The sequence below is a fragment of the Ornithorhynchus anatinus genome, chromosome 3, assembly GCF_004115215.2.
Source record: "Ornithorhynchus anatinus isolate Pmale09 chromosome 3, mOrnAna1.pri.v4, whole genome shotgun sequence".
Taxonomy (NCBI): Eukaryota; Metazoa; Chordata; class Mammalia; order Monotremata; family Ornithorhynchidae; genus Ornithorhynchus; species Ornithorhynchus anatinus.
Genome location: NC_041730.1, coordinates 45,369,070 through 45,392,340, shown reverse-complemented (window position 1 = coordinate 45,392,340; position 23,271 = coordinate 45,369,070). Strand labels below are relative to the sequence as shown.

General features: G+C 49.5%; 1 protein-coding gene across 8 annotated transcripts in view; it reads left to right on the top strand.

Moving 5' to 3' along the window:
* Positions 1-18,739, top strand: part of TEAD1 (TEA domain transcription factor 1) — a 247,873-nt gene extending 229,134 nt beyond the window's left edge. For all 8 annotated transcript variants that reach the window (XM_029060544.2, XM_029060543.2, XM_029060547.2 and 5 more), the window contains 4 exons: positions 5,722-5,895; positions 12,179-12,319; positions 17,517-17,669; positions 17,941-18,739. In XM_029060544.2, the coding sequence (XP_028916377.1) occupies positions 5,722-5,895; positions 12,179-12,319; positions 17,517-17,669; positions 17,941-18,054 (582 nt within the window). In that variant the 3' untranslated portion in view covers positions 18,055-18,739. The remainder of the gene's footprint in view (positions 1-5,721; positions 5,896-12,178; positions 12,320-17,516; positions 17,670-17,940) is intronic.
* Positions 18,740-23,271: the final 4,532 nt, after the last annotated feature.

Here is a 23,271-nt window from a genome sequence, read left to right as displayed (position 1 = left end):
GCAGGGCTTGGGGAAGAGGTAGACTTGCTGCGTAGAGGTTGTGTGTGTGTAGACTTTGTGTATAGTTGTGTGGTGCGGGGGCGGGCCGAAGAGGAGGGCAACTCTCCGGCTACTCATAGCTTCCTGGGCCGGCCCCGGAACGGCCAGGAAAATCCCGCCTTCCCAGGACAGCAGGCTCTGAGGGGGAGGGGAGGCCTGGGCCGGAACATCCTCTAGAGAGAGCCGCTATTGACACCGCCGCTGGGTTAGCCTGGAAAAATCAAAAGTGGGTGATTTGTCCTTGTTCTGTTAGAACTCGTACGTTCGCCTCCCCTGACACAGAGCGATTTGTCTTGGTTTCTCTAAATTCCTAAGTGGATTATAATTTTTCTCCTGATATTATTTGACAAGAGTCATTTTTCATGGTTTTACTGCGTTCTTCAAATACTTGGAATTTTTAGAGGAGGGAGTTTGGGGAGAGGCTGCCACCTGGAGGCTCTGAGGGATAATGTGGGGCCGCTAGAAGTCTGTCCTAAGTTCTCAGGGCTGTTTTAGGGTTTCAGTCAATCGATTAATCCATCATTGGTATATTCCGAGTGCTTACTGTGTGCAGAGCACTGTACTCAGCAGTTGGGAGACTTCAATATAACAGACTTAGGTAGGCACATTCCCTGCCCTCAAGGAGCTTACGGGGGTCTAGCAGTTGTAACTGGGCCTGAAATTGCACAGGATTGGGGGAAGGGGGGCACCCAGCCCAGGCCTGAGAGTCAGAGGACCTGGGTTCAGATCCCGAGTCCACCACTTACCGGTGTTATGAACTTAATAATAATGTTGGTATTTGTTAAGCGCGTACTATGTGCAGAGCACTGTTCTAAGCGCTGGGGTAGATACAGGGTAATCAGGTTGTCCCTCATGAGGCTCACAGTCTTAATCCCCATTTTACAGATGAGAGAACTGAGGCCCAGAGAAGTTAAGTGACTTGCCCACAGTCACACAGCTGACAGCTGGCAGAGCCGGGATTCGAACCCATGACCTCTGACTCCCAAGCCCGGGCTCTTTCCACTGAGCCACGCTGCTTCTTGGCTTGGGCAAGTCACTGTGCTTCTCTGGGTCTCAATTTCCTCATCTCTCAAATGGGGTCTCAATGCCCATTCTCCCTCCCCTTTGAACCGTGAGCCCCATGTGAGACAGGGTCAGTGTCTGATTTACATATCTTTTACCTTCCCTTATCCTTCGCATAGTCAATCAATGGTATTTATGGAGTGTGTATTGTGTGCGGAGCACTGTGCTAAGCGTTTGGGAGAGGAGGTTCTTAGCACATAGTATGCGCTCAAGTACCACGGTAATGATAGTAATTGTGGAATTTGAGCACTTGTGATGATTGTAATAATGATGAAGGTTTTTGTTAAGCCCTTACTAAGGGCCAGGCACTGTACTAAGCGCTGGAGTGGATACTACTGTTATCTTTGGAGCACCACCTAGAGCCAGTCCCACAAAAGACAGTGAGTGTTCTTGGGGGCAGGGCGCTTTCTCCGAAGATCCATCAATCAGCCATCGGTCCTTCCAAACAGAAGTTGATCGGTCGCCCATTGGAGCTTACGATCAGAAATCCATCAATCGGCCATCTGTGTTTACAACCTAATGCTGAGACTGAGCGTTCTCAGGGGCAGGGTGCTGTTTCTGGAGAGCGTCCAATCAGACATTGTTCCTTAGGAGCGGAGATCGATCGGTCAACCAGTGGGCCTCACAACCTGGTGATAAGCAGAGTTCTCTGCTTTGCCGAGTGGGCATCAAGAATGTGGGGAAGAAATGCCATCCGGGAAAGGTCCCCCCTGTCCTGTCCGGCAACAGTGAGCACCTGTGTCAACGACAAATGCCTCAAACGGGTGCGAAGCCCGCTGCTCTAAGATCCCGTTCCCAGAATTGCCGAGCCATGGACTTCCTGGTCACGCATCATCCTGCCCCATCCTTTTTTATGGTATTCCTTAAGCACTTATGTGCCAGGAACTGTTCTGAGCACTGGGGTAGATATAATCAGGTTGGGCACAGTCCCTGTCCACATTGGGCTCATAGTCCTGACCCCCATTTTACAGATGAGATACCTGAGGCCCATAGAAGTCGAGTGACTTGCCCAAGGTCACCCAGCAGAAAAGTGACAGAGCTGGTTTTAGAACCCCTGTCCTTCCGACTCTCAGGCCTGTGCTCCTTCCATTAGGCCAAACTGCTTCTCTACCCTGAGAATCCCGTTACCGGCAATTTAGGGTTCCACTAAAACCCTCCCTCGACCCCACGGCTCCCTCCTACCATTCCTCTTCGAACCCCTTGAGCGAGTTGTGTACACCCGCTCTCTCAAATTCCTCTCCTCCGATTGTCTCCTTGGACCCCGCCAATCTGGCTTTCATCCCCTTCTCTCCACAGAAACTACCCTCTTAAAGCTTTGTCACCAGTGACCTCCTTCTTGCCAAGTCCAACAACCTCTACTGCATCCTAATCCTCCTGAAACTTTCAGCTGCCTTCGACACTGTAGACCACCCCCTTCTCCTGAATACATTATCCAACCTTGGCTTCATTGACTCTGTCTTCTCCTCGTTCTCGTACTCCTCTGGCCGTTCATTCTCGGTCTCGTTCGTGAGCTCCTCCCCCGCCTCCCACCCCCTAACTGTGGGGATTCCTCAAGGTTCAGTTCTGGATCCCCTTCTATTCTTCATCTACACCCACTCCCTTGAAGAACTCATTCTCTCCCCTGGCTTCAACAACCAACTCTTTGTGGATGATACCCAGATCTGCAACTCCAGCTCTGATCTCTTTCCCTCTCTCCAGCCTCGCATCTCCTCCTGCCTTCAAGACATCTCTATTTGGATGTCCTCCTGTCACCTCCTGTCATGTCTGAAACGGAATTCCTTATCTTCCCACCCCAACCCTGCCCTCCCCCTGACTTTCCCATCAGTGTAGATGGCACCGCCATCCTTCCTGTCTCACAAGCTCGTAAACTTAGTGGTATCCTTGACTGTTCTCTGTCGTGCGACCCATAAATTCAGTCCATCACTAAATTCTGTCAGTCCCACCTTCACAGCATCGCTAAAATCCACCCTTTCCTCCATCCAAACTGCTACCACGTTAATACAGTCACTCATTTTATCCCGCTAGGATTACTGCATCAGCCTCCTTTCAGTCCTCCCAGCCTCCTATTTTTCCCCACTCCAGTCCATACTTCACTCTGTTGCCCAGAGTATCTTTTTACAAAAATGTTCAGATCATGTCACCCCGCTCCTCAAAAAAACTCCAGTGGTCGCCCATCCACCTCCACATCAAACAAAATCTCCTCACCACCTTGACCCTTCCTACTCACCTCGCTTCTCTCATACTACAACCCAGCCCACACACTTTGGTCCTCTAGCGCTAAGCTCACTGTGACTAGATCTCGTCCTTCTCCCCGACAACCCCTACCCCAAGTCCTGCCTGTGGCCTCCAATGCCCTCCCTCCTCAAATCTGACAATTACTCTCCCCTCCTTCGAAACCTCATTGATGGTACATCTCCTCCAAGAGATAACCCCATAACGCTTATATACATGTGTGTAGTTTTATGTATTTGTATTGATGTCTGTCTCCTCCCCTCTAGACTGTAAGCTCGTGTGCAGGAAGTGTCTGTTTATTGTTGTAGTACTCTCCCAAGTGCATGTTATTGAATGAACGAATGAATGAGGGAAACTGTAACAACATCAGAAGGTAATTACACCCCTAAAGTCAAAGCCAGCATTGTCAGGTGATGACACACAGCATGGTTTGGGGTGTCGCAGTTGGCGAGCTCTCTGCACTTCCATTGGACAGTGTCCGTTGGGGACTTTCCAGCCACCCTGAAATGAGCCACGTGGGTTTTGCTTCGGGGAGACTCCCTGATCTGCCTGTTTTCCAATCCCTCCCTTTGACTTCCTTTCTGGTTTCCGGTTACCATAGGAGGGCGTCTGGGAAGGAAGTCTTTGCAATATTATATTTTTTCGCTCCTGCTTGTCCGGGACCTGGTTCCTGCCTCTCCCTTCTCCATCCTCTGTCTCTTCTGACCCGTCTCTCAGCACACAGGCACGCGCACATGCTATCTCTCTCCCTTTTCTCTCTCTTTCTCTCCGTCTTGTAATTTTCTCTGCACCGTGAAGTCTCTCAGGGTCGCAGCGGAAGCAGACTGTAAACCGGTTGCTGGCAGGGAACATGTCTGCTGACTCTGTTGTATCGTAGTCTCCCAAGCGCTTAGTATGCTCTGCACATAGTAAATGCTCAATAAATACTATCCATTAAATGACTGAATGATAGTGGAAAGAACACGAGCCTCAGTTTCAGAGCGAGGGAGAATGGGTTTTGAATCCCCATTTTACAGATGAGAAAACTGAGGCTCAGAGAAGTTGTGACTTGCAACCAATCAGTGTTATTTATTGAGCGCTTTGAGTGCAGAGCACTGTACTGAACGCTTGGGAGAGTACGATCCAGAGTTACCAGACACAGTAGAGTAAGGAAACATTATCCCTGCCCTTGACGAACTCACAGTCTAGCGAGCTTCACCCGGGACACACAGCCAGGTAGGTGGTAGAGCCGGGATTAGAACCCTGATTTCCAGACTCCCAGGCCCATGCTCTTTCCTGGAGACCAGGAGAAGTATATGAGAGTTTTTCCAGTGCCTAGAACAGTGCTTGGCACATAGTAAACACTTATATGCCATCATTATCATTTGCTGTGTGGTTCTCACTGGCTCTAACTCAACCATCCCAAGAACTTCCATCTGTGGCTGCCATCCCTGGGAATACTGTGCCAGTATCTTTGGGAGAGTCTCCTCTGAAGGGGAGCTGAACTGTTTTTTAAATGGTATTTCTTGAGCGCTTACTATGTGCAGAGCACTGAACTAAGTGCTTGGAAAGTTCAGTACGACAGAGTTGACAGTAGCAATCCCTTAAATGTTCTGGGGAAATACGGATCTAGTCTCGGGGCGAGCTTCACACTGATGAAAGCTAGTAACATTGGACCCAATCAATCAATCCTTGTTTTTTATTTTGCACTTACTGTGTGCAAAGCATTGTTCTAAACACTTGGGAAAGTTCAGTACAACAGAGTTGGTCGATCCCTTAAATGTTCTGGGGAAATAACTGCTCTATTCTCAGGAGGAGCTTCATTGAGACAAGGCACACGCTAATGAAAGCCGTTTACACTAGACCCACCCAGTTCATGGTTGTTAACACGCACTTACTTTGTATAGAACATTGTTCTAAGCGCTTGGGAAAGTACCGTACAACAGAGTTGGGAGACATGATCCCTGCCCAAAACGAGCTAGGGTCTATAGTGGGACACAGACTTTAAAATAGATTTTGATATGTTCTCAGGGGAGGAACGGTTTTATGTTATTGACTTGTAGCATTATGGGGATCTCCCCAAGACCACCTACAGAATCCTGCAGGAGATTTTTTTTAATGGTATTTGTTAAGCACTCCCTACCTGCCAAGCACCGGGGTAGATACAAGCTAATTCCATCCCACGTGGGGCTCACAGTCTTCATCCCCATTTGACAAATGAGGGACCTGAGGCCCAGAGAAATGAAATGACTTGCCCAAGGTCACACAGCAGACGCTCCATGGAGCTGGGATTCTGGAGGGTGACCGATCCACCCCTCCCCTTCCCCAAGGAGACCCACCCCCACCCCGTCCAAAGCGATGAGTGTTCGCCGAGGAGTCTAACCCCAGCACTTCTGCTTCTTCTCACAGTACAACAAACATCTCTTCGTGCACATTGGCCACGCCAACCACTCGTACAGTGACCCTTTGCTCGAGTCCGTTGACATCCGCCAGATTTACGACAAGTTTCCTGAAAAAAAAGGTGGCTTGAAGGAACTGTTCGGGAAGGGCCCTCAAAACGCTTTCTTCCTCGTCAAATTCTGGGTAAGACCTGGTGATTATTTCTTTCACTTAGAGCCTGGATGTCTTTTTTTTTTAATGGTATTTGTTAAGTGCTTACTATGTGCCAGGCACTCTACTAAGCGCTGGTGTAGATACAAGCTAAACTCAGACCCTGTCCCTCTTGGGGCTCACAGTCTTAATCTCCATTTGACAGATGAGGGAATGAGGCTCAGAGAAGTGAAATGACTTGCCCACGTCTCATTTCTCTCTGTAAATTGGGTGTAAGCTGGCTGTGGCCTTTGATTCTGAAAGCTTTGAATGATCAGGTCCTCGTCAGGAAAGGGTGAATGCTAAATGGACGTTTGAAAGAGGTACAGAAATTTCTGAGCAGGTTTTAGCTCTTGGTGGCATGGGCGACCATCAGTTGAATAAAAATTTTGAAGAATCACCATTGAGCCTAAATTGTAAGTGTGAAAGTATCACACACATTTTATCATCGGACTCTTGTGCTGTTCGTCATCCCTGAGGAGGCCACCTTGGGCCTTGCTATTCGACAGGCTCCATGACTGCCCTATAGCCCACTATTCTTCTCATGGGGATGATCACAGCCGAGCCAGGATTCTTTTTTTGTTGGTTTTTATCTTGGTATTTGCTAAGCACCTACGATGAGCCAGGCACCGTACTAAGTGCGGGGGTAGATAACCCACTAATCAGGTTGGACACAGTCCTGGTCCCACATGGGGCTTAAAGTCTTAATCCCCGTATTTCAGATGAGGGAACTGAGGCCCAGAGAAGTGACTTGCCCAAGATCACACAGCTGACAGTTGGCAATAGAGGGATGAGAACCCATGTCCTTCCGACCTTCAGGCCCGTGCTATATCCACTCGGCCATGCTGCTTCTCTGTGGGACTTGTCCTTATGGGAGGCAGTGTCGGAGAACAGGGCAGGGCCGAGTGCGGACCTTGGGCCACTCAGAGACAGGGAGCAGCCCGCCTCCCCACACAGCTGGCGGCATTACATTACGCCACCGTCCATCCAGATCCCCAAACCCAGAGCATCTCTTTCAGGACATGCTTCCCTCCCTCCGGAGTCAGAACCTCACCCTCTCAGGTCACTATTAACCCCGCTGCTGCATCCGATGGGCCTTTATATTTTTTATTGTCACCATCTGCTGTCACCCCCTCCCTCCCGTCCCTGACACAAGCGGAGGGTGCCCTGAGGCTTCCCCTGCTTAACATCTGGAGCCGGCTCATGTTCACTAACGTAGCTGCCCTTATAGTCCTCTGTCTCTTCCCCTCTGTGCCTGGGTCTCTGAGCTCTTCTTTGGTTTTTATATTTTTTTAATGATACTTGTTAAGCTCTTCCTATGTGCTGGGCACTGTACTGAATGCTGGAGTAAATACAAGCTAATCAGGCTGGACACAGTCCCTGTCGCACTTGGGGCTCACAGTTTCAATCCCCATTTTACAGATGAGGCATCTGAAGCCCAGAGAAGTTTTGTGACTTGCCCAAGGTTACACGGCAGACAAGTGGGAGAGATGGGATGAGAACCCACATTTTTCTGACTCCCAGGCTTGCGCGCTGTCCACTAGGCCATGCTGCTTCTCTTTATCCCTCTGTCCAACACTTCATCTCCTCCTTTTCCTGCCCCTCTGTGCATTTCTCCTCTTCCCCGTAGCTCGCTTTATCGAATACATTTTTCAGTGTCCGTTTCCCTTTGCATTTTTCATTCTCTTTCGCTTCAGGTTCTGTTCTTCTGTCCCTCTTAGATCTGCTCCTCTTCCCCCACCCATGCCTTCGCCGCTCTTTTTCCATCCCTACAGGTGACACCTTCCATTTTCCTTTTCCTCTCTGTCTTTTCCGTGGGAGTAAGGGCCATTTATTAGGGCCTTGTCTGCACATAGGGGCTCAGTACATCTGTGGGAGCACGACCCCGTCAGGAGGGGCCGGGGCCGGCGGTGAGGAGCAGGGAAGGGCTCTGAAAAGTCTCCCTCCTCCAGCCCAGCTCAAACTGTCACCCCGCTTTCCCTGCAAGGTGGGTGACGGGGTCAGGGACTGCTTAGGAGCAGCGGGAGACTGGAGCCAGCGGCAGAAGGTGCAGTTTGGAAGATGTTGAGTGTACACAGAACTTTCTGGGCTCCCTCGTGGACCCCTTCGGGTCCAGTGGGGAGGAGAGGCAGGATCAGAACACCCCAAGGCCACTAGATCGGACAGCTTGGCAGATATAGCATGGGCCTGGGAGTCAGAAAGATCTAGGTTCTAATCCCTGATGGGCCACGTTTCCACTGGGTGACCTTGTACAAGTCATGTAATTTCTGGGCTCCAGTTACCTCATCTGTAAATTAGGGATTAAGACTGTCAGCCCCTCTGTGGGACAGGGACTGTGTCCAACCGGATTAGCTCATATTCATTCAATTCATTCAATCGTATTTATTGCACTTACTGTCTATACCAGCTCTTAGTACAGCATCTAACAAATAGTAAGCACTTAACAAATACTATTAACAAATAAATAAAAAAGCCATCTCCCCATTCCGGCAAGGGGGTTTGGGTTTAATCCTCCATCAGTCAATCGATGGTGTTTATTGTACATTTACTGTGTGCAGAACACTGTATTGAGCACTTGGGAGAGTACAGTACAAGCATCAGATGTAACTGGTTCTTGCTCCGGGAGACAAGGGAGAATTTGGTGGTTCATTTTCCTTGGTGAGTCCTGGCACCCACTGGAGAAATTTTTGAGGGGAAAAGGAAAAATGGGGCAACAAACATACTCCAGCAGTGTAATAACAACAATAATAAGAATTGTGGTATTTACGAAGCACTTACTCTGAGCCAAGTCCTGGGGTTGGTACAAGAGAATTAAATTGGATATATTCCCTGTCCCTCATGGAGTTCACAGAAAAATAAGAAGCAGAACAGTTATTTAATCTCGATTTAACAAATGAGGAAACAGAAGCCCAGAAAATGAAGTGTCTTGCCCAGGGTCAAACAGCAAGCATGTTTCTTAGTGTGCGAAATGGGGATTAAGACTGGGAGCCCCAAGTGGAACATGGACTGTTTGCAACCTGATTATCTTTTTTTTGTTTTGTGAATGGTGTTGGTTAAGTGTGTGTGCCAGGCCCTCTACTAAACTCTGGGCTAGATACAGGCTAATTAGGTTGAACACAGTCCCTGTGCCACGGGGGGCTCACAGTCTTAATCCCCATTTCACAGATGAGGTAACTGAGGCACAGAGAAGTTAACTGACTTGCCCGAGTTCACAGGGCAGACAAGTCGCGGACCCAGGAAGAGAACTCGTGTCCTCTGGCTCCGGGGCCCATGCTCTTTCCACTAGGCCATGCTGCTTCTCATTCCTTGTATCAAACCCTGGCACTCAGTACAGTTCTAGGCACATAATAAGCGCTTAACCATTAAAAAAACAAAGTGGCAGAGCCGGGATAGAAACCCGGGTTCCGTCCCAAGCCCGGACCTTTCGCCGAGGCCATGCTCTTCGTTAAACTCCTTGTGGTTAGGGAACGGTCACTTCTTTATTCTCTACTTCCTGAGCACCTACTACAGTGCACCAAACCAAATGGGTGCCCAATAAATACTACTACAACTGCATTGCCAATCTGGGGTACTGGCACTGTGGTACTTCATGGCGGGCAGCCTGTAGACTCCTTGTGGGCATAGAATGTGTCTACCAAATCTGTTAAGATTTTACTCTCCCTCACGGTTAGTATAGTTCTCTGCACTGCACTCTGCACGCTCTGGTGGCAAGTGTGCTTTCAATAAGGCTTTGAAGGAGGGGAAAGTCACTGCCTGAATTGAAGAGGGAGGGTGTTCCAGGCCAGAGGCAGGATGTGGGCGAGGAGTCGGCCAAGCTCTTTAAGCTTTCTTATGAAGAACCCATCTCCTCTTCCCCCAGAACAAGTTCAGTATGGCAGACCCGTGGAAAAGGTCATTAATTTTTACCGCCAACTGGGAAACACAGGAGGGGAAAGGGGGTCTCCAAATTCCAAGGGAGATTGAATGTGTGTTCTAATTTTCAAAGTTGACTGAAACTGCTTATATGAATTTCACAGATGAATTTCAGTCAATCATTCAATCAATTATTTGTGTTTACTGAGCGCTTACTGTGTGCTGAGAGTACAGTGTGGCCAAGTTGATAGACGTGTTCCCTGCCCACAATGAGTTTTCAGTCTAGAGTGGAATTTCGTTGGCTTTGTAGAGAGTGGTGAGCCCCATGTGGGGCAGGGACTTGGGCCAACCTGATTAGCTTGTATCTACCCTAGCGCTTTAAACAGTGCTTGGCACATAGTAAGTGCTTAACAAATACCATCAGTATTAGTGGTCAATGGTAAGGTTAGCCTCAGGCACTATCCTGAATGGCTTGTAAGAAGGAGGCAGGCGATGCATTTCAGTTTCCCAAAATAAGATCGATTTCGGGACACTCTGATGCCCTCTGTCTCCAGAGATTTGGGCGGGAGGAACGGCTTGAGGAGCCAATCAGAAGCCACATTGGGAAGCATCGTGGCTCAGTGGAAAGAGCACAGGCCTGGAAGTCCGAGTACCTGGGTTCTAATCCCAGCTCTGCCACGTGTCTGCCGTGCGACCTTGAGCGAGTCACTTAATTTCTCCGGGCCTCAGTTGCCTCATCTGTAGAATGGGGATGGAGTGTAAGCCCCATGTGGGACAGGGAATGAGTCCAGCCTCATTAGAACAGAACTTGGCACCTAGTAAGTGCTTAACAAGAACCATAATTATTATAATTAATTCTTATCTAGCCCCGTACTTAGTACAGTGCTTGGAATATAGTAAGCGCTTACCCTGTACCATAATAGATATAAAACCATTGGTCTCTTGGATATGGGCCTTCTGCTGTAAAGGCTTCAGCTGTCCTAGCTGAACAGTCCAGAGCAACTGTGAACCTACTCACTTTATATCTCTGGGAGAGAATCGTGGGGGTGGATTGTCAGTCACAGCTGCACTTGCAGACGAGCGACAAAGAACCTCCCACAACATCCCTGCCAGGACAGGTTTAGAGCCCCACCTCAGAGTCGGGCATTGGGCTTTCCAGTCAGTCGATCAATCGATGATATTTATTGAGCACTTACCATGTGCAGAGCACTATACTGAGCTCTTGGAAGAGTGCACTATAACAGAGTTGGTAGACATGATCCCTGCCCACAACAAGCTTACAGTCTAGAGGGCAGGGAATGTGACTATTTATTGTTATAGTATAGTCTGCCAGGTGCTTAGTACCAATAAGTGCTCAATAAATACAATTGAATGAATGAGTGAATAAATGAATGTCTGAAACGGGGGTTCAGGGTCTTCTTTAACCCTGGGTTCGGGGTCGGGTGGGAAGCACCGGGCTGATGCTGCAGACTCAGACTTCAGATGCGAATCTAGACTCCTATGGAGCTCGTAACTCATATTTTCTCATCGATCCTGGGACTGGCGGACGACTTAGGATGCATACGAGCGGCCTTTAAAGCAACGCAGGCTTAAAAGATGCTTTGAAATACTAAATGTTGATGCTAATTCAAATCGGGAACTCAATCTGCACAATAAAGCGACATTAGACTCTGTTGGAAAAATCGACCGTTTGATAGATGTAAATCTATGCCATAATTAGTGGCCGGGAACATGAAGGGGCCTGGTGGAGTTCATTCGTAGTCTTCTCATTTAAAACAGCTGTGGCATGAAATATAAAGCTGCTTCTCTTTGTTCGGGGCCGCACAGAACAATTCACTTCAGTGATTCAGACTTGTGAGTAGGCTGAGCACAAGTTCCCTCCCTCTTCCTCCGCCCCTCGCTCTCCTAAAAACAAGGATTGCGTTTTGAGTCTGAGGGGCTGTTTGATTCCCTCCACGAGAGGGTCCAAGAATAGGTGGGAACAGGGCTGGGACACTGATGAAGATAATGATAACAACAGTATTTGTTAAGCGCTTCCTATATGGCAAACCCTGTACTAAGCTCTGGGGTGGATACAAGCACATCGGGTTGGACACGATCCCTGTCCCACATGAGGCTCACAGTCTCGATCCCCATTTTACAGATGAGGGAACTGAGGCACAGGGAAGTGAATGATTTGCCCAAGGTCGCACAGCAGATAAGTGGTTGAGCTGGGATTAGAATCTGTGACCTTCTTACTCTCAGACCCATGCTCTATCCACTACACTGTGCTGCTTCACTCTGGCTCTCCGGCAGCTGCTGAGAGAGAGAGAGAGAGCGAGAGGGAGAAATAGAGAGACAGAGACAAAGACACTTTTTCCCACCCCATTTTCAGCCGACGCAGTTATGAGGTAGACTGACGCCCAGTGTCTGTTTCCTTCCCCAGGCGGACTTAAACTGCAACATCCAAGATGACGCCGGAGCATTTTACGGCGTGACCAGTCAGTATGAGAGCTCGGAAAACATGACAATCACCTGCTCCACCAAAGTCTGCTCGTTTGGGAAGCAAGTTGTAGAGAAAGTCGAGGTATGGAGGAGGCCCCGATCGCACCTTCTTGTCGGTGGGATGGGTGTTCCCAGATTCCTGGATTGCTTTTCTACCTCTGTCTCTTTCCCCTTTCCCTCCTCCTGCCCTCTTCCCTTCTTTTTTCATTTTTATAAGGTATTTGTTAAGTGCTTGCTACGTGCCAGGCCCCGTACCAAGCGCTGGGGTAGATACAAGGTTGGCAGGTGGGATGCAGTCCCTGTCCCACATGGGGCTCACGGTCTCAATCCCCATTTTCAGATGAGGGAACTGAGGCCCAGAGAAGTAAAGTGACCTGCCCAGGATCACACAGCTGACAAGTGGTGGAGCTGGGATGAGAACCCAGATCCTTCTGATTCCCAGGCCTAAGCTCTATCCGCTAGGAAACAGTGCTTCTTCCTCTATTCCATGTCTTTCCCCTATTCCTGCTCCTTCTGTCCTTGTGGCCCAGGGGAAAGAGCATGGGCCTAGAAGTCCATGGACCCTGATTCTGATCGCAGCCCTGCCTCTTGCCTGGTGAGTGACCTTTGATCAAGTCACTTAATGTCTGGGCCTCAGTTTCCTCAACTGTAAAATGTAGATAAAGTACCTGTTCTCCCTCCCCTTTTAAGCTATGAGCTCCATGTAGGGCAGGGTCTGTTTTACCCCCAACACTTAACAAATACCACAATTATTATTATTATGTGCTTACTATGTTCCAGGCACCGTACTAAGCACTAAGGTAGATACAAGCAAATCAGGTTGGACATAGTCCCTGTCCCACGTGGGGCTCACAGTAGCAATCCCCATTTTACAGATGGGCAAACTTAGGGCCAAAGAAGTCAAGTGACTTTCCCAAGGTCACACAGCTGACGTGGCAGAGCTGAGATGAGAACCTAGGTCCTTCTAACTCCCAGGCCCTTGCTCTAGCCATTAGACCGCAGTGCTTCTCTGCTTAATACAGTGATCGGCATTTAGTAAGCGCTTTACAAATCTCACAATTAATATGGTTATTATTATTGTTATTATTATCCTCCTCCCCCTTTCTCCCCCTTTTCCTTCTCCCTTCTCTCTTTTGACCCTTCCTTTCTCCCTCACTCCTTTCCTACCCACTCCTCTGCCTCCTCTCCTCCTCTTCATTCCTCCTCCTCCTTCCCTCTCCCTCCCCTTCATTTCACCCAGAGAAATACTTCCTGGTTGCTATTGTTTGGCAGTTGTTAAGCACTTCGTATGTGCCAGACACTGTACTAAGTGCTGGGGTAGATACAAGCTAATCAGGCCTGAGACCAGCCCTGTCTCACATGGGGCTTATAGACTTAATTCTCACTTTCCAGATGAGATAGCTGGGGCCCAGAGAAGTGAAATGACATGCCCAAGGTCACACAGTGGACAATGGGCGGAGCCAACATGAGAACCCAGGTCCTTCTGATTCCCAGGCCGGTACACTGTCCACTAGGCCACGCTGCTTCTGGTCTGTCTGTGGCTCATCATTACAAATTTAGCAACATACTGCAATCCCCAGACCATCCTCCTCCCGCGAAACCTTTGACCTCCCCCCGGGACCCCACAGCCATCAATCTTCCTCCCCCCTGCTGCAGCAGCATGGCTTAATGAATAAAAGCCCGGGCCTGGGACTTAGGAGGTCATGGGTTCTAATCCTGGCTCTGCCACGTGTTTCCTGTGTGACCTTGGGAGAGTCACTTCACTTCTCTGGGCCTCAATTACTTCATCTGTAAAATGGGGATTGAGACTGTGAGTCCCACGTGGGTCAGGGACTATATCCAACCTAATTTGCTTGCATGTACCCACCCCAGCGCCTAGAACAGTGTCTGGCACATAGTGAGCGCTTATCAAATAGCACAATTATTATAATTATCTCACCAATCCTAGCCCCCCCCCATCCTCCACAGCCCATCCCTCAGGCCCAAACTGTATCCCTTGCACGGAGAGAACGCCCGCAGCCACGCGTGATTGGATAACCGTGTCTGCTCCCTGGGAGGGACTTGGACGTTTCATTTTCGGTTGCCAATGGCATCGGTCAACACGGGGAACGCCGGTGACCTACCGACCGATCCGGTATGCCAATCGCTACATCTGGAGGGGTCTCTTATCCTTGCCTCAGCTCATAGAGATGGGCCCTCATGTCAACTCTGGCAATCAGTGGTATTTACTGAGCGGTTACTGGGGTCAGAGCACTGTACTAAGCACTTGGGCGAGTAAAAATAATTGTGATATTTGTTAAGCGCTTTGTACCAAGCACTGTTATAAGCGCTGGGGTGGATGCAAGCGAACCGGGTTGGACACACTCCCTGTCCCACATGAGGCTCACAACCTTAATCCCCATTTTACAGATGAAGTAACTGAGGCCCAGAGAAGTGAAGTCACTTGCCCACAGCAGACATGTGGTTGAGCTGGGATCAGAATACACGTCCTCCGACTCCCGGGCCTGTGCTCTATCCACCAGGCCATGCTGCTTCAAATACACTACATTAGACTCGATAGGCCCTGCCCACAAAGAGTCTACAGTCTAGTGGAGGAGTCAGGAATGAAAGTAAATTTCAGGTAGGGGAAACAGCAGATGATAAGTGCAACGGGGCTGGGGGTGGAGTGAGTATCAAAGTGTTTAAAGGATACAGACGAGTTCACAGGCAGTGCAGAAGGAAAGGTGAAAAGGATGGGGAAATGAAGAGAAGCAGCAAGGCCTAGAGAAGCAATTTGGCTAGAGGAAAGAGCACAGGCCTGGGAATCACTGGACCTGGGTTCTAATCCCGGCTTTGCCCAATGCTTGCTACGTGACTTTGGAAAAGTTATTTCACTTCTCTCTACCTTAGTTCTCCCATCCTCCCTCCTACTTTGACTGTGAGGCCTCCATGCGGGGCAAGGACTGCATCCAACCGAATCAACTTGTACCTGCTGCAGCACTTAGAACAGTGTTTAGTATGTAGTAGAATAGTAATACTGCCTCCCAAAACACTTAATCAGGGAAGGTTTCCTGGAGACGATATGATTTTAGTAGAGTTTTGAAGTCGGGGAGAGTGACGGTCTGTCAGATGTCAAGGGAAAGGACTTGGGCAAGGGGTCAGGGGCCGTACAGGTGAGAACGAGGCTCGACGAGTAGGTTGGGGGTGGAGGTGCAGAGCGTGCAGGCTGGGTGCCCTTCCAGCCGGTAGTACAGGAAGTAGGTGCTTCGTGTACCTCCCAAGCCAGCCCAGCCCCAACCCCCCGGGAGCCAGGCCAGTGTCCAGCCTTCCGTGGCGCGAATCGTTCAGCCCTCTCTTTCCCTTTTCCCACAGCTACTCACTATCTTTCTGAATTTTGAACAGTGAATGGATCCGTCTCGGATCCCTCACGCCGAGCCCCGTGTCTCTCTACCCTTTTTCTCACGGATGTCGACTCCCTTCCTGAATTTTGAAGAGAGGTTTGGTCCGTCTCCCGGTTCGTTGCGCTGAGCCCCATCTCTCTTAGCCCCTTTTCACTCCGTTGTTCACTACCTTGTTGTATTTTGAACGCAGGATGGTCCCTCTCCCGTTTCCTTCACCCTGAGCCCCGTGTCTCTCTGCCCCTCCTCCCACCGCCGCACGCTATCTTTCAGTATTTGGCAGAGAGAATGGGTCCAGCTTCCAGTTTCTTCACGCTGAACCCCGAGTCTCTCTGCCCCTCTTTCCCACCACCACTCACTACCTTTCTGTATTTTGAAGAGGGAATGGGTCTGTCTCCCAGTTCCTTCACGGTGCACCCCAATTCTTTCTGCCCCTTCTCACGGTCGTTCACCGCCTTTCTGTATTTTGAGCAGAGGATGGGTCCGCTCCCGATTCCTTCATGCTGAGTCCCGTGTTGGGGTGTGGTGGAAGTTTTCCAGCCCGGTTATTTTGGCCGGTGCCCATGACTGTAGCCCCAGAGCTTCCGTTACTAAGGAGCCGTGTGTGCGTCCAGACTTCCTGGTCTCCAGTCGTCCGGCTCCAGAGAGACTGTGCACCGGGAACTGCAGGCCGGGGTCTGGCAGTTGCTTTTGGCGTGTGGCCATGGGGAGGAAACTGGCTAAACACATTTTTGAGCCTGGGGTGCCCGGTACTGATGTCTTAGTCCAGCCTCTTCCTGGAGGCCCTAATTGGACTAGGTGGGAGTCGGAACTGTGTGTGTATGTGTGTGAAAGAGAGAGAGAGAGAGAATATGAGACTATTGCAGCCACCAGGCCATAGATGGGACAAGAAGAAGTAATCCCAGCACCCATCCGTCCTTGGGTCATGATGCTATGATTTTCCAACTCCAGAAGTGGGCCAGTTTAGCTTCTCACCTGGAAAGCTCCAATTTCCAGGCCTCGAGCAGGATATCAGGGAGCTTCCGGACAGGTGTCTAGTCTGGAATAGCTCCTCTCTCCAGGATTGTCTGCCTTCTGGGCTCAGGACTGGTGGAGTTTTAGGGTCCCAGAGAGCAGCCGACCGTCTGGTTCGAAGCTCCATCATTCATTCATTCAGTTCAATTGTATTCATTGAGAGCCGACTGTGTGCAAAGCACTGTACTGAACGTTTAAACTGAACGTTTGCCATCAGTCCCGGCGTGGCAGGAGCAAGACGGAGGGAGCCGCTCTCGGGATGGCAGAGAACATGGTGGGCAGGAGGCCAGGAAATGGTTTCGGACTGGATGATGAAAAGTCCCATTTTCATCGTATGAAAGCGGCATGACTTAGTGAGAGGAGCACAGGACTGGGAGTAATGATCCCCACTCTGCCACCTTTTTTATGGTGTTTTTATATGCTTAATATGTGCTGGGCACTGCATTAAGCTCTGGAGTAGATGCAAGCTAATCAGGTTGGACACCATCCACGTCCCACGTGGGGCACCCAGTCTTCACTCCCATTTTCCTGATGAGGGAACTGAGGGCCAGAGAGATGAAGTGACTTGCCCAAGGTCACACAGCAGAGTTGCAGAGTGGCAGAGTTGGGATGAGGACCTCAGTCTTTCTGACTCCCTGGCCTGGCCTCTATCCACTAAGCCAGCTCTGCCAGCTGTGGCACCTTGGGCAAATCTTTTCACCTCTCAGGGCCTCAGTTTCCTTGTCTGGAAAATGGGGATTCAGTGCCCGTTCTCCCTTTCACTTAGCCCACGTGCCCCGTGTGGGACAGAGACCACGACCAACCTTATATCCACCCCAGCCCTTAGTGGAGCGCGGAGAACATGGTCAGCACTTAATAAGTACCACCATTATCATCGTTATCCCGCAGACGGAATACGCGAGGTTCGAGAATGGTCGGTTCGTGTACAGAATAAACCGCTCCCCGATGTGCGAATACATGATTAACTTCATCCACAAGCTCAAACACTTACCAGAGAAATACATGATGAACAGCGTATTGGAAAACTTCACGATCTTGTTGGTAAGCTCTGCTTTTGCAACCCACCATCCCCGTCCCCCCACCCCGCTGCCCTTAGAGAGGTGCCCGTCCCCAGCTGGTATCAGGCCTCGTCTGCGTCCGGTCATTCCCCCGCGGGATCGATAGCTGTCGATCGACGGTATCTGTCGAGCGCTCATCGTGTGCACAGCACTGCTGTAAGAGCTGGAAAGTGTACAGTTCCGCAGAGTTGATACATGCTCCCCGCCCTCCGCAAGCTTACGGTCTAGAATGACGAAACTGGTTTGTTTTGCAGGTGGTAACAAACAGGGATACCCAAGAAACGCTCCTGTGCATGGCCTGTGTGTTTGAGGTGTCAAACAGCGAACACGGAGCACAGCACCACATTTACAGGCTGGTCAAGGACTAGAACAGCTGTTATTTATAGACACGCTCCGCCCTCCTGCCCCCTCCCTTTATTCTCCAGTACAGACTACAAACCTCAACACTCTGTGGCTGATGGCTAGGCCTCAGCCCCACTTTCTTTCACCCACAGTTTTCTAAACCCTGTTTGAGTGGAGTCGTTTTTAATGTGTTCCGATAGAATCGTAGCTGTGACATTCTGGTACAGTTGTGAAAACGATAGAATTCTTTCTAAAACCAAGGGTTCTTCAGTCACCAGCTGGGAGCCTTTCTCTGTCTTCGCCTCCGGGTGCCCGTTCTAATTGGGATTTAAACAAAAAAAAGAAAGAAGAAGAAAAGACCGAGAATTTACCATGGAAAATTTCCAGCATTTAAAAGAATTGATTGCGTTTTCCCCTACCCCACCTAAAATACTCGTTTTCACGAGGCAGATGGAGTTGAAGTGAGTCGTTCGATATCAATTTAATGCACTCACAAAGTTCAGAATCTTTAGAGTTATCTTTGTAACTAATTAGGGTGAAAGTTAGGGACGAATGTAAGTCATCACTAAATTATTTTAAAATGCAGCATTTTTTTTTCCGGTGGAAACCAAATGTTAAAATCTAGCCTTAAGGAATGCCTGCTAGAAAGATCATAACAAGGCCAATTTGTGTTGTTCTTCAACATTAAAACTAACCCTCTAATCCATTAAACTTTTGAACAGATATTGCCAAGAAAAACAACTTCATCCCTTATACTTAACATATATACTGTATTTAAAATATAAAGTTGTATTGTACTAATATGAAAATTTGATTATTTAATGAAAAAGATGGCTCCTTTTGCAATAAGTAGGTAAATACTGAAAATTTAAACTTTCAATGTTTGTAGTCTTGTGTGTGCCGTTATATTTTATATGGACAGCTAAATTTTCTATTAAGTTGAGGGAAGAACCTGAAACACAGAACTGATTAGTCACAAAACGAGAGGACAGATGGGCACAAAACCTGCCTTAGTAAGGTTCCGTTAACCACAGAGCGGAGAAGGTGACGCGGTTGGGAGATGTTTCCACTCTCAGTAAAAGGCTTGTCAGCTTTCGTACCCTTGTTTTCCCGACAGCCGCGGGCTCCTCCTCCTGCCTCGGATATGGGGAGGGGGAGAATCCTATCGAGGCTCCCGGTGGCCCCCAGCCCATCCCCTCCTGCTCCTGGAGTTCCCAGAGTAGGGGGCAGCAGGCTGGGGGATACCCACATAGAGGCTTGGTCAGCTCCTAGAATAATAATAATAGTGGTAGTATTGGTTGAGCGCTTACTATGTGCCAAGCACTGTTCTAAGCGCTGGGATAAGTACAAGGTTATCCAGTTGGATGCAGTTCCAGTCCCACTTGAGCATCCCAGTCTTAATTCCCATTCGAAAGATGAGGTCACCGTGATCTTGGGCAAGTCACTTCACTTCTCTGGGCCTCAAAGCACATAAGTGGCAGAGCCGGGATTAGAACCCCGGTTCTTTTGGCTCGCAGCCCTCGGCACCAGGCCGCGGCCGTGCCACGGTTCTCCTCACAGAGCACTGGCACCAGATGTGTTGTTCGTTCTGCCCGCCCCTTGCGGCGACTCTTCACTGTGTTGTGGCCTGGAAGCTCTCGAGTTCCTTCCCCGGGCTCGGTCAGAGGTCGCTGGGGGAGGGAGTCAAGTCCTCTCCTCCTCCTGCCAGCCTGCAGTCCACTGGGACTTCTAAATTAGCTGTGACAATTTCCAGTTCCCCTTCCTGTCCCCTGTTCTTTCTAAGCAGCGTGTCCCACAGGGTCTGGTTGAATCCAACCCGCCTGGCCCTTGACACGTTTTTGGTCAACCTCTCCCGTGCAATCAAGACCTTTCTTTTTTATTTTTTTAATGGTATTTGTTGAGTGCTTACTATGTGCCAGTCACCGTTCTAAGCGTGGGGGTAGATACCAGGAAATCAGGTCAGACACAGTCCCTGTCCCACGTGGGACTCACAGTTGTAATCCCCATTTTACAGATGAGGTATCTGAGGCCCTTAGAAGTGAAGTGACTCAGCGAGGTTAGACAGAGGATAGATGGAGCGGGGATTAGAACCCAGGTCTTCCTGACTCCCAGGCCCTGACTTTATCCACTAGGCCACGCTGTCCCTTTCCTGACGCTGGCTGACATCCAGTCGCCCGCCTTCTCTCTCCCCTGGGGGCCTGTGAGATTTCTGGCTCTTGCCACCGGGAGAATGGTGCTGTTCCTCTTGTCCCCACCCTCTTGTAATTTAAGGTTTTTCAGTCCCTACGATGATAATAACAACTGAGGTGTTTGTTAAGCACTTACTATGTGCTGAGCACTTTACCCACTCTGCTGGGGTCTAGACGAGATCACCGTGTGATGATGATGATGGTATTTGTGTGGGACTTTCAGTAAGTAGGAAGGAGAAGAGGTATTGAATCCCCATCTGCAGATGAGGGAACTGAGGTCCAGAGAAGTGACGTGACCTGCCCAAGGTCAAACAGCAGACAAGCGTGACCTAGAACCCGGGTCCTTGGACTCCCGGGTCCGGGCCCTTTCCACTAGGCCACACCGCTTCTCTCACTGTTTTCTCCCTTGAGTATGTGGAACTTTAGAATGAGGTCATTTAATGGTCACAGAGTGGGCCCAAAAAATGAGGGTTTTGCCCATCCACCTTGGGTCCGCCCTTATCCCCTGTTACCATTCCCCCAGTCTCTTCTGTATTGTTCTGTTTTACTTTCCCAGGCGCTTAGTATAGTGCTCTTCACATTATAAGCGCTCAGTAAATACAATTGATTGACTCTGGAAAGGGCAACACCTAGCCCCACTGAAGCAGTGAAATCCTCCAGGATTTGAAGGCCGATTTTCCACCTCCCTCCCTCATCCTGGGGGAACGCTCCAGTTCTTGTCCTTGTTTCTCACAAGCCCCATTTCCAGCGCCTTGCTTCGTTTTAGTCCTGGATCCGCTCTTAATTCTCCCCCCTCCCTCGGGGGACATCGCCATGCCGGGATTTTCGAAGGCCTTGCCCGCTGCCCTACCTCCAGACTCCTGCTGGGAGCAGTACTTCAGAGTCTGCAAGAGAAAGGGGCAAGTCTCCAAGAGAAAGGGGGAATGTGTCTGTCGTAGTGTCATATTATGCTCTCCCAGGCTCCTAATACAGTGCTCTGCACACATTAAGCACTCATTAAATACGATTAAACGGAGAGAGGGAGCGAAGCGCCCATCATCTAAACTGTTAGCTCATCGAGGGCAGGTATCGTGTCTGTTGATTGTTAGTTTGTACTCTCGCAAACGCTCAGCACGGTGCTCGGCACACGGGAAGCTCTCGATAAATACGATTGACCGGCAAAGGAGTGAAGAGGCCATCTCCTTTAGCTCCTCGTGGGCGGGGAGGGTGTCTACCAACTCTTACGTTGTCTTCTCCCAAGTGCTTAGTATAGTGCACTGATCGGATTATTATCCCCCCATGTTGCCCATCACTCACCCTCGAGCCCCCTCCCACCAGTGGCTGCTGGCATCACCTCTGCCATGATTCGTCACTGCTCAGGGATAGGAAAGCTGACAAACTTTTTTTACTGGGTGAGATGCCCCACTAGGACTTGGAAGCAGTCCCCCCACCCCGGCTCCGAACGCGAGCCGTCTCACCTCCCAAAAAGCCCCGCGATGGGACCGTCTTGGGGTCACCCTCTCCCTGAAACACTCGGCCTTTCCAGGCCGAACCTCCTTTTTACAGTAAAACCTTCTCGAGGTTTGAGACCTTTGTTTTTGTACAATAAACACTAAATTATTTGAATCGTATAAAATATGACAGTCAGTTTACAAACCAGGTACAGTTTTCTTTTTTTATTTTAATATGCTCCGATACACTACATGTGTCATAACTGTGTGGTATAAAGAATCACAGTGCTTACCCGTGTTCACTTGAGTAATGTTAGGAGGAAGTGTTTGCGATGGCTTTTCCTTTATCTCGATGTATCTGGCCTAACCCCTGCACATTTTCATTCTTAAAAAGCCTTAAATCCTTAAGATGTTTAATGTCGGGAAGGGTGGGGGGTGGGGGGAGGGGGGAGTCTAAGAGCCTTCCTGGAAACTGTGAGCCCTTTTGTCAAGCTGGAAGAATTTCTCTTATTACTGTTACTTTTTAGGAACGTTTTAATTCAGAGCTGCCAAAGCATTAGAGTGCGCAGTGCCTTAGTGTTTACCATAGAAAAATCGCCAGCCTTTTCCTAATGCCGGTTTCGTCTTTAATTTTTTCAAATTGGCTCTGTTTTTTCCAAGCGAAAAAGCCCGCTTGGTGTCTCTCTGTCTCTCTGTCTCTCTGTCTCTCCGTCTCTCCGTCTCTCCTCCTCCTCTCTCTCTCTCTGTAGGAAACTTTTTGACTGCTTGGTCTAAAACGTAAAAATTCAATACAGGTCGGGTCAGACCCGTTTCAACACACCTAACTGCGTATACCAAAATGAGAGGTTACCGACTTCGTAGTTTTCTGTGAGAAGCGAATTGTACTTATTAATGCTGCCTTTTAAATTTCATGACCAAATACCTAACTATTTGTGAATCTTCTGCACTCTAGCATGAAAGTGCCTTTGGTTTGAAATTCCAGCTTAGAAAAGTGCTGCCATAATAATGACAATTTGTAGAAAGACCAAAAAATCTAGAGATCACCGTAATGCCTTTGGTTTATTGGAATGAGTCAAAACTACAGGCCTCCATTCACAGAAGAGCATCGCCGAGGGTTAAATCCGTGTAGGAGGGAACGGGGGCGAGAAGATGGGGGGACGCGGCAACCGAATGTCACGGCCCTGTCCGGCCCGCCCACCGTCTGCAGCCCGTCAGAGTTTCGCGGCCGTGAGACTAGCGACCCCCGTGTAGAATCAGATCGGCGACGGACGGACCCTTCCGCCGCCGAGTGATGCGATGTCCCGCGGAGACCGTGGGGTTCCGGGCTGTGGTCGCGTGCGACCCTTCGATTCTCCTCCGCGTTTCCCGGATTCTGGGAAGGTTTTAGTTCTCTAGCCCAATTAGAGGGTGTGCTCCGTTTTGTTTACAGAGTTAAAAATGGGTTGAAAGTCGGAAGCGTCGAACCGAGACGAAAGTGCAGAACAAAAGCGAATTAGGACCCGGGTCACGAGACCCGTGCTTTTGAGCTGACCGGTAGTGGTGGAGTTTGTGTGGAACCCGGGTATTGGCCATGAGAAATTTGAATATCTCCCCCCGGGGGACCATCTGATGATTTCGAGGAACG